The 11,502-nt window shown below is 54.1% G+C and overlaps 2 protein-coding genes across 2 annotated transcripts; both read right to left on the reverse strand.

The window, feature by feature from the left end:
• Positions 1-4,468: 4,468 nt before the first annotated feature.
• Positions 4,469-5,518, reverse strand: B0T26DRAFT_737165 (uncharacterized protein; the record flags this gene model as incomplete). Its single annotated transcript, XM_060443410.1, has 1 exon — positions 4,469-5,518. The coding sequence occupies one exon, from the start codon at positions 5,516-5,518 to the stop codon at positions 4,469-4,471; it is 1,050 nt and encodes a 349-aa protein (XP_060303386.1).
• Positions 5,519-6,818: 1,300 nt separating this feature from the next.
• B0T26DRAFT_670800 (uncharacterized protein) lies at positions 6,819-8,121 on the reverse strand (the record flags this gene model as incomplete). Its single annotated transcript, XM_060439225.1, has 4 exons — positions 6,819-7,229; positions 7,594-7,619; positions 7,800-7,892; positions 8,073-8,121. 4 exons carry the CDS (start codon positions 8,119-8,121, stop codon positions 6,819-6,821), a joined length of 579 nt encoding a protein of 192 aa, XP_060303387.1.
• Between the last annotated feature and the right edge of the window lie 3,381 nt (positions 8,122-11,502).

The raw sequence follows: 11,502 nt of genomic DNA on the forward strand, positions 1-11,502 counted from the left end.
GCATTTCAACAAGGATTCGTAACATAGAGGTTCTAGAGGAGGAAGAAGAAGGTTTAAAAGGTACTGATTCAGATGATCTGATAGAAGATTCCTGTTACGATCCTGGCTCAAGTCTGCAGGAGGCGCTGGGACCCGGTCGCTGATTGGGCAGCACGGGCAGGTGGGCCGAGCCACGCGGGAGCCGGTGCGGCCAATCAGGCGGCGCTCAGTGCATCTGGCCGCCAAGACTGGAAAGACCCACTGAGCAGGAAGTGCAGCCAATTGGGGAAGTGCTCAGCTACCATTGCGGGCTCAGTCGTCCTGAGAGACTGAGCGCTCTGGATCACTGAGCACTGCAAGAAACGGACTCTGATTGATTGTACGTAGTTCTATATAGGAGCTGGCAGCACGCTCTCTGGGAGAACGGTTCTGCAGCTATCAATGCATCTGGTTAAGCATAAATTGGTTGTGTGTTGAAAACCTGTCTTTCGCAATCTGTGCACATACTCCTTGTCTCCTGTCATCTCCTACCTGCCGTCCAGACCCCCACAATCCTAGGCCGGGCCTAGCTCCGTGGACCTATTGTCCAGATTGTAACAATTCCGAGTCAGAAGAGGATGTTTGGACTGAGGAATCCGAAATTTAGATAGATAGGAAGAATAAAATACTATAGTTGAATCTTTTAAGTAGTATTACAAAGTAGGTAAAAAACAGTACTATAAAGTAAGTGGGAAATAGTACTATAAAGTGGGAAATAGGCTGTAAAGTAAGTGGGAAATAGTGCTGAAAGTGGGAAACAGGGTGTCACGGCAAGTGCAGACAACTGGCTGGATTGGTGGGTCCCGCCCCGGCCCCACCTGGCCACACTGGATTTAAGCGGTGGTCTGTGCACACCATAACCACGCGACCCACAACACAACCTACTTCCCCCGCGCCCTGCCTGGGCCTTGGAAGCTTCTTTCCTTTTTTCCTTCTTTAGCTTTGGATTCTACGAATACAGCGACTACATTGCAGCCTTGCCTCATAACAGTTGACTGTGCGGTGACACAGGGCTGTAAAGTAGGTGGGAAATAGTGCTGCAAAGTGGTAAAATGATTATGTAGGAGCAGATCAATGGAAGGCGCTATAATTATAGTGGGTAAGACCTGAAGCGGCGAGATCTTGGCAAAGGCGGTGAAAACTTTCTTTTGGTAGGGTCATCCGTACTCTGGTTCTATAGGTATCTATCCCCTTTGACCATTAATCAGTGATAACCGACCTAACTTTGCTATGCCTACTTTGTGCTTGTGAGATGAGCCGGGGCAAGGGCCTCACGCTTCGATCTTCCAGCGTTGAGCGACCCTGCAAATGTCACCCAAGTGTCGATGAAAGAGGAGCAGCTCCGGCATATCCCTTCTTACATCGGGCTGGATAGAAAAGCTTCCACGCTGGGATCCTTGCAGAAGTTGGCAGGTGATCAGACAGACGAAGTCACCCACTGGACGACATGAGTGACGCCTCTATGCTGTTGAATGAATGATACGATCCGAGAACCACCGTATATCCTTTCCATGTGTGCATTACTACCTAGGTACCTAGCGGAGCTGTTCTTTGATTGGCATAGAGAGGTCAGGTGTCTGTCTGTCTGTCTGCGGTGCGTAGAATAAAGCCGGCAGCTTTCGTGCTACGTGTGTGTGACACAGGAAGTGACTCCTCTCTCTCTGGAGATACGATGACTGGCCGTCTCGCCCGACATCGGCGCCGCCGCCGCCGCCACCGCCCTACTGACGACAGTCTTGATTCGACTCGCGCGGCGTTTAGTCTAGAACTTGGGTGGGCGTCTGCAGCGTCATGCATGTATGTCTGCATGTATGTGCAGCTCGCCCAGACGCAAGGCTTCCGAGTCTAATAATTCTACGATGCAGTTCAAGCAACCCACAAGCACCTCCTCGTTCTCGTTCTAGTTAGAAACCAATGTAGCAACTTGTACGTGCCATCTCACTATTCAGATCTGGGCCCCCATTGTTTTGCCTGGTGTTCCTTCTTTCTTGCCCCAAACCCTCATGGCATTGGTCCCTTGGTCCTGCGTTTTCTTCCCCAACGCCGAGAGCGCTTGCCGCGGTGAAAACGTCCAGCTAATGAGAGGCTGTTCCTGGATTGGTGACCCCCACCGGGCACGAGAGCAGCAGGGCAGGGCAGGACAAGGGTGCTTCTGTCTGCCTGGTCAGTTGACCACCCCTGCTTAGGGTTCTGCTTCTGCGTCTCGGCAGCCTCTCGTAACCAGATAGACACTGCATCGTTGGAATATAGCTGAATGAGAGAGTAAAGCACTGTGAGAGTAAAGCACTGTGGTAGGGGGCTGCGTCTAGGGACAATTCAGCAACCGGGTCGTTTCTCGAAAGGGGAAATATAGCTCGGATCTGTCCGAATGTAGGCGGCTCCGTTGGTAGTAGATTGACGAATCGAGCGGCTTGCTGCGGGTGTGGCTGACTGGGAAAAGGCAGAAGTGTGTGGTGTGTGTGGGCAATAACCCAACATGCGGGAATTTGCGGGCCCCAAAAGAGACCACACACACGCACACACGCACACGCACACGGCGAGCGGTGAGACCCAGCCAAGCCAAGCACCCGTCACACAAGCAAAAATGAAAATCATGTTTACCTTGACCAACCGAAGCAGAGCAAAAGATCCCGGCCATGGAAAAAACTGCATTCGGGAAACAGCCAATGGAATGGCAAGGTTAGGTTGTCCGTCTTTTTCTTCCCCCTCCTTGCATTACTAACCTGGGTTTCCCAAAGAGGAGAGCGGTGTGTAAGTGCGTGTCACGATGTCTGTCTGTGATGGAAATCAAGACGTCGGTTGGGTTGCCAACGGTAATCCCTTCAACAATGACAGCCACGTGCACTGGGTGGTCTGATGTCTCGGTGTTTTCTAAACTATCGAAACTCTTCTAGTCTCCTTTAGGCCTTGCACTATTGAAAAAAAAAGAAACCCGAACGGGGGCCCTTCTCATTTCAACTTGGCCTAGACCTAGTCCTGAACAAGACCTAGTCCTGAACACGCACTCATCAGGGAAAAGACCAAAAAAATCACATTACACAATGAGAGATGGGTCTGTGGTTTGAAGGTATTTGCGTCACGGTAACGTATCTAGATAGTCAAATGCATCGCTCATCTGGGTGTGTGAAGCATCCGAATGCAAGTGCATGTCATGATTGGATGCCTCTTCCGCACAAAAGCGACCCGGGTGTCTGCAGGGTGGGATGCAGCATTCTGCAGCTTGTGGGAAGCGAGACGCCGTGGGTGGCATGGTCCGTCCGGCCCGGGGCGCAGGGCAAACGTTCCTCTTCCTCCCAAGGCGTGGGGGTTTCCATGGTTGTTCGTGTGTGCGTGCGTGTGTATGCGTGTGTGTATGCGTGTGTATGCGTGTGAGATTAGTGCCCGAAGCCATTGGGTGAGCGGGTTGGGTGCCACTGGCTCTCGCTCTCGGCCGAGATCTGTGGTTGTGATTGCTAGATGGTCCGCCATGGCGTAATCAGCTATAGACCTAGGCAGTATCGAACGAAGATATATCGTGATTCGCGAGGAAGATCCAACCCTTTCATTTCTGGTTAAGCAGCTGTTGACGAATAATCACGAATTAGCAGTTTCAAAACCTGCCATTATCAGAGCATTTCGCAAACTTAGGCACCAAGCAAGAAAGCTGTTGTACATGGAACTGCCCTTGTGCCGAGACATGTACAGATGAGGAAATATTGTCCTGTGGAAGCTGCAGAAGTCAGACATCCTGTACCACGTGCTATGAGGAGCAATGCTAGAGGTCTGGTTGGATGCAGCTTGATACCTCGAGGACTCTCAGAGCCCCGTCATGCACTTTATTATAGGGATTTGACGAGCAGTCTGAAACATGCACGAGCGCCTTCTAATGACGGCGTGCGCGCTCCGCGGTCGGACTGTTCTAGGTTACACCAGCTCGACGGGCGAGTCTAGACCTGTTCGCTCATTGGAGCAGGGGACGTATGAATGGAAGGCCCGGGAGGCAGTACGATATGAAGAAGGAATCGTGGGCGCCGTCGGGCTACGTAATCACGTCCACCCGCAGACATTTTAGCGATGACGCTGGCATGATGCACAGAGTCAGCCTCACTGAAGACAGGTTGGGTCACGAGTGCGAGTGGGGGTAGGTCGCAGAGCGAGTAGAAATCAATATCAAACAGCCCGCGCGATGCTGTGTTACCCCTAAAAGCGTGGCAGGCGGCGTTGGGCAGGGATTGTCGGAAATATCTCTGGGGGAGCCTTGAGCCTGACACAATCATGATTTTATTTGCCTCGTAACCGTCTTTCTGATCGCTTGCGCGGTCTAATCTCTGTCTAGGAATCTGTCCCTGCCCAGTAGTAGTAAACACACGGGAAAACATCCCGAAGCCTGGCCCAATTGGCCATCTTTTGCAAACCGTCGTGGCTCATAAAGACAAAATCGAAAATCCCCTGCTTCTCCACCCCTGACCGCTCACTCGCTGGCCGCCGCGGCAGCCAGCGTGGCCTCGATGGCCAACGCACCAGACATGCCCTGCTCAATCTCCTTGACCGCCGTGCCGTTCTCGTCCAGCCTGGTGAAGGGGCGGCGAGGCTCGGCGCACGAAGCCTCTCCCGCGCCGTGGAAGATTGGCATCGCGGCCTTGACGCCCACAAAGCCGTAGCGGATGGCTAGCCAGTCGGCTTTGGCCACCTCGTGCTGCAGCTCGCGCGCCTCCTTCAGTCTCCCCTGCTCGTACAGGTCGCAGATTTTCACACAGGCTCTCGGGGCCAGGTTTGCGAAGCCGCTGATAGTGCCGTGGCCCCCCACCACGAGGCCCTGGAGGATGAAATCGGCGCTGCCTCCGGCCACAAAGAAGTCGTCGCAGCCGCCTCGAATCTTGGGCGACTCGGCCACCATGCGGGCCAGCTTGCCAGTGTTACCGCAGGTGAGCTTGACGCCGACGACGCGGGGGTGAGCGGCAATGCAGAGCAGTGTGTCCGAGTCGAGGTCGACGCCGTTGGCGGCCGCGGGGAAGTTGTAAATGAGCACGGGGATGGGCGAGCGATCGGCCACGTCGTGGAAGTAGGTGACGATGGCGTCCTTGTTCAGGATTCCGGCGTAGTATCCGGGCGGCAGGATGAGGGCGTGCGTGGCGCCGGCATCCTTGGCCTCCTGACAAAGCTCTACCGTCTCCCGCAGCGACTGGGCGCCGCAGCCAGCAATGATGGGCACCGGGGCATGGCTGTCGGTCTCGTGCCTAACGGCGTCGGCCACAGCCTCGATGACGGAACGTCGCTCACGCCGCGACATGTGGACAGCCTCTCCGTTGGAGCCGTGAACAACGAGCCCGCTCACGCCCGCAGCTACGAGGCGTGCTGTGTGCCGCTGAGTTGCCGGGACGTCGATTTCGTCAGACGAGGTGAAGAAGGCGAGCATGGGGACGTAGACGCCATTGGGAAGACAGCCGGACCGGGCCTGCTGAGATGCTGTGTCATCGAGCTGGAGCGAGTCCGATAACAGACTGGTCGGCGTAGTCGACATGTTGAAGTCCGTGGCGTGTCCAACGGGTTTTGCGGGGTTGTGCTGGCGTTGGTGATCCGGGGCGGGAGGAAGGGCGGGAGGACGGGGACTGCTAGTCTATGTCTAGGTCTAGGTCAAGGTCAAGGTCGAGGTGAAGGTCTGGGTCGAGTGCCGAGATGTGCGTGGCATATGGTGTGGCTCGAGGCGGCCAAAGTAAGGTGAGATGAGGTAAAGTGATTAAATTGTGTGTGGCCCGGATTCAACGCGTTTCAAACGGTAGGCGGGAGTCTAATAACCTAAGTTGCTGGCTGGGGGTGGATCGGGGGGGGGGGGGGGGGGGGGGGGGGGTGGTGGAAACAATAAATGTGTCGGCCCTGGACCAAAGGCCGGGCCCGCCATTTTAAACACTGACTGGACTGGACCAGACGACCAGCGGACCAGGGCACCTTCCTCTCTCCAAATTGCACCTTAGTAACCCAAGGCCAGGGAGGGAAAACCCCCTGGAAGCCTGGCAGATGAGATGCACCAAAGATTTGCACCAGAATGAGGCTCCAGGGATCACCAGCCCAGCAGAGAGCAGACGGCAGCCACGGAGCGGAGAGAGTTCCTTGTCGTGCTTCGCCAGAAGAGTCCTTTTCCGGCCACGACTGGCAGGGCGTGGGGGTCCCAAGGGCTTAAGATCCACACTTTGGGAAAGTGCACAGTATAGATACTGTCCTACGACGTTCCCTAGGTTTGTATTATGTATGGACTGCTGCTGGGGAAGGAACTATGTGCGATTTTGTGGATTTACCTCGAGTGGGACAGGGCCTCTTTCTCCGGAATTGGCGTTTGGAAGGTGCTGCTGGCATGGCGGGGATCCCATCCATGTTCTACCGTCCGACCTGCAGCCGTCCGTCTCGACGCCACACAGTGACACCGGGCCTCCGTGGCATTCGGAGGAGCCAGTTGAACATGATCACAGGGACCACAGGGAACTTCGCGACTCCAGAGACCCGCAAGTAACCCCGCTGCGCATTGGCCGTGTCAATTGTTGCTAGTACTTCTCGTGCGCTTCACTTGTGGCGGGCGCAAGCGGCGGTGAGGCCGACGTATGAGCAGGGCTTCGTCGAGGCGAAGAGGCAACCGAATCCATGACGTCGGGCGCGGCTTACGGGGGACTGCGGACTTCCAAAAGACAAATCAGGGACCGGCGCAGGCTTCTAGGCAGCATCCCATCGGACCACCGTGCGCCAATCACTAAGCTCGGCCGCTTGCCTCGCTCGGCGAAATCCAAAATGAAATTATGAGCCCTGCGTGGACGCCATGTCTGTCTGCCGGGCTATGATGGGAGTGCCTTCTTCCATCCTGGGTTCTCGTCGAGTTTGCCCGAGACAAGCTGACGAGTTGCTTTCCCGACCCGAAGCTTGGGGCCAGCAGCCAACCTGACCCCCACGCCGTTTGGCTTCTCCTTCTCCACGAGGTGGGGCCTTTGGCCTTGGGAGCTAGGGTCTTTGTCAACCCCCCGAGACTTGTTCCCCAGACCCCAACCGCTTTTCACTTTTAGGAGCTGCTCTTGCCCAGACCGCGCCGTCTTCCCAGGGGCAAAGTCGTCCAGCGTGATCAGCTTAACGCCGCCATCCCGAAAATCTCGTTGGGTGTGCTGGCTCGTCTGCTCACTGGCCAATTCGCCGACTCGCATCACCGTGTCACTCTCTTTTCGCTGTCTGCCGCCCACGTCGACGCCCCAGGCCTGCAGAGTTGCAGCCCCGCCCTATTCCCAGAACTGCCACGCCCCCGAATCCCAGCTGGACGGTAAGACTCTCGGTGTGCAAGGACCTATGCCGATGGCTTGGGCTGCACCTCGTCTTGCCGGCCGTCAATGTGCAAAAGACTTCTTTTGACATAGAAGGGAAGGCGTGCTCGTCGTGGTCAAACCCCGGCAATATATTCCGCAGCCCTCCGTATACAGAGTGATTCCCTGGTTGGAATGCGAAGCCGCGCAAGAACTCCGTCGGCCTTTGATCACCCGACTAGCTCCACAGCCCCATCACGTGTTGCGAACAACTGGACCTGAAGAAGCAACGAAGCTCCGACACTCGACACCCGACACCCACACCCCGCCCTCTCCTGTCGCCAGCTACTCTAGTGTGCTGTGACTAGGCTATTCATCACAAACTAAAGATTCCCACTTCTCCCCCCCAAACTCATCTCGCATTGTCTACCCTCCCCGGGGCGCAGGGGCGGCAGGCAAGCAAAAATACAGCGCCAGAAAGTGCAGCGTCGGTTCAGTGATGGGCCCCCTGCAGCCAAGGACACTCACGTGAGCTGAAACCATATCTCGAGGCGCGGGGGTCCCCGCGACGGCCAGTCGTTTCAAGTGCCGTCATTGGCCCGTCCGGGCCTGCTTTGTGAGCTGAGCCCCTAGTGAAGCTCGTTTTCGTTTCAATAGTCAAGGCCCGGGCCCCGGCCTTATTGGCCGCCGGGCGGGACCCGTGACGATGATGTCTCTTCCCATCACCTTATCTCCCAAGGCCGCGTGACGCAGACGCGTTCCTGCTTTATCCCTGCGGTAGCGCTCACCTCGCACACACACCTTGGGCATGGCTGATGACGGCATCCTTTGCACCGCTTTGCTGACTCATGCTGGTTGGAAGCAGGCCATTCCCTTGTTGTCCGTCCCGACGCATGGCTCTCGGGATAGCGGAACCATCGGAATGTTAGCGACGATAATGCCCGCCCTGTGATGGGCCGATGATTGCGCAGCATACACAAGCTAACAAGGTACGCGGTGCTTTCATTCAGCTTAGTATTGTATCCTCGTGCAATCCAATTGTCTCCCGACGAGGACTTGATATCAAGAAGCAAACGCGCTAAAGTTCATAACCTCTCGACCCGACAAGGCCAGGGCAGCATGCGGAGGTTGCGAATGCGATCGGCGGAATTGGGGGGCCCATGTGGCCCTGAGCCCTTGAGCCTCTGGGATGGATGGACCCATTCTAGTGCGTACGCCAGGCACCCTTTTTTGCACTCACGCCTTGCAGCCGCGACGGCCGTTAGTTGTGGGATCGGTCACCGCAGAGCTATGGGGGGTCGTGGTGGGTTCTGAGCGGGAGGGGGTGGTTTAAGATTGCGCCGCTTGTCCAAGGGGGCAAGTGCTCAAGAAAGGTGAGCAGTAGCGCATGGTCCGGGGGACTAGAAATAGGAAAGCGTAGGTACTACCATACCCCCGATCACCCTGCCACCCGATCACCCTTTTTACACCAAAAGAGTAAATATTTGAACAGCGACTGTGCAGTCAATTCTGAAGCAATTCGCAAGCCAAATATGGCAAAATGTATCTAATTACATGTTCAACGATTATAACGAGCCGGCATTCGTGTTGCACGGCCAGATCGGGTCATTTTTGCCGGTAAAACGTCCTCATCCTCGTCATCTTCGTCCTCATCTTCATCTTCGTCCTCATCTTAATCTTCCATCTCATTTTCATCTTCCATCTCATCAGGTTGCGGCTCTGCTTGAGGCTCTGCTTGAGGCTCTGCGGAAACCTGACCGCCTAGTAAGATGGTCCCTAAGTCCATGAATCACTTATTTGGGTTAGGAATTTTCCTGCGTTTTTGGGGCTTGAGACGTTCCAATTCAGCCTCAAGGGCTTCAATCCGAGTCTTCTTGAGAACTAGGTCTATTTGAAGCCTGTCAACGGTCCAGGCCGCCTTCTGGAACTTCCTTCTTGTACTCGGGCTGCTCCCTTTGCTCAGATCCATAACTTGACGCCCTGTAGTAGGGGTATCAGGGACTCCGGTAAACATAGGGGGCTCAGGGGTCTTTTCCTTGTCCTGCTGAATCTCTGGGTGTCTGAGGGTTGTGTACCTGCTAATAGGCCAATTCCCAGTCGTCCGGAGCGATGATTTGATAGTCTTTTCCGTGAATCCTCCCTCCCTAGCTACCTTGTAGTAGCGAATGAAGTTCAGCTTATCTACTGGTGCCGCGTCAGTTAGACTAGCCAGTTTGGCTAGTTCACGTCTATAGTAAGCTTTAACAGCATTAAAAGGTCCGTTGTCAAGCGGCTGCAAGCCGTGAGTGGTGTGGGCCGGTAGGAAGCATAGATATACATTATTGAAGAAGCATATCGTCATGAATTCATCCTATATATATATATTGTGAGATAACTAGACGAAAGAGCGTGCGGGACTTATCTCTTGCAGTTGTATGGCTGCCGTGGCCATCGAGAATAAGAAGCCAGGCCTCGCTGTCGTACTCTAGTAATGCGTTGGTTTGTGGAAGGAAAACATCCTCAAGCCAGCTAATTGCTATTTGGGTGTCAGTCCACCCCTTTTCAGCGGTAACGAAGTGTCAGGGTACCATGTTCTGCATCTCTTGCTCGAACCAGGAGCTCTGAAGGTCTTTTCCTTTGAAAATAATGCCTGGATCGAGTAGAGTACCCGTAGCACCGATTCATTCGATTATGGTAGACCAGCCGCGGCCTTGATCGCTTTTTAGGTAGGTTTTCTTCGTTTCTGCAGTCCCTACGACCAATGAATCAAGCCCTAGATAGTATAGGTAATAGAAGAGACAATAAATATTATTTTCTTACCAAAGCCCGCCATGATACCAGCCTTATCGATATTGAAGGTAAGCTGAGGACTGATCCAGCCGTATTATTTCTCCCTGATATTGAAATACCAGTTAACAGCCTTACGAGTAACCCCGTTAAAACGAGCGGCTTTCATTCTCTTGCCGACCTTGGATCGAATGGCGGGATTCCGGGCTTTGAAGCCAATAATCCAGTTTTTCCCGATAGGCTCTAGATCCCCTACTTCTTTGCAGAGCGTTGCAGCAATGCTAGAAACTTGTGAGTATGTAGGCGCATAGCCGAGGCTTTCCTGCTTGATGATCCACTCAATGAGCTTCTTTTCTTGAGGCTCTGCTAGCCTGCGTTGAGTTTAGAGGCTCTCTTCTTTGGCAGGGATGCCTTTGAGCCTGTCGTTCAATGTTGTATACGGTACGCCGTTCTTTTGAGCAGCCCGACGAATAGAAAGCTTGTTATCCGTGACATCTAAGTAGGCATTGCAGTAGTACAACAGTTAAAGGTAGGGATAAGGGAACACAAGGAAGCTAACTTGCAATTAATTTGCGACGAGCAGGAAAATTCTTTAGGGCCTGCGGGCTGACAAATTTACATTAAGCTTAATCTAAATGCATACGGCTAGCCAAATCTGGCAACGGCTTGTGAATAGCTTCATAATTGACTACGTAGTTGTTGTTCAAAGATGTAGTGTTTTGGTGTAGAAGGGGTGATCGGGTGGCAGGGTGGTCGGGTGGGGGGTGGGGTATGGTAGGTACGTTAGCGCTAGCGCATTTCGCTTACTGTGCATAGCAGTAGCATCTCGTCCAGTCAAAAATGAGGTTATTCCAGGTGTGTGTATTGTGTTGTGTTCAAGAAAGAAAAAGGCCTGCCCAGGCTCCCTAGACTATGCCGAAATTCTGACAGGAGCCTCTAGGGCGGCCCCCAAAAGCGACCGAAAGTAAGTTGCGACCCTATAGCCTAGGGACCTTCGTGGCTCTACACGCGCCCCGGATCACGTGATAGGTACACCATTTCAACCTTTGAACTTCAACCGAACTTCAACCTTTCACCCTTTCGAAAAAAGGCCCATATCGTCTTTCGCCCGCTCCTGCTAGTCAACCGCGCAATCACGTTGACAAAATGGCTCGCGCTAGATCGCCAGATCCCGACCTACAATTTCCACCACTTCGGCCACCCTCCCTCGCTATAGTGAAAGACGAGCACCAAAGCGTACGGCGTACTTCGCATGAACTGCAGAAGGCATACGAAAATCTATGGAAGATGGCGATAGCAGCAGTGGCGATGAGGACGAGGACGAAGATGAGGGTGAGGGCGAAGATGAGGATGATTAGACAGGGAAGGGCAGTAAAGTCACCAAGACTTTGAAGCGTCCAAAAGAATGAAGGAGTGACCCCACCGGCGAGTGACCAGGGGGCACCTGGGGTCGTGGTTGGCCGAT

This window comes from Lasiosphaeria miniovina, assembly GCF_030549165.1.
Source record: "Lasiosphaeria miniovina strain SMH2392-1A chromosome Unknown B0T26scaffold_1, whole genome shotgun sequence".
Classification (NCBI taxonomy): domain Eukaryota; kingdom Fungi; phylum Ascomycota; class Sordariomycetes; order Sordariales; family Lasiosphaeriaceae; genus Lasiosphaeria; species Lasiosphaeria miniovina.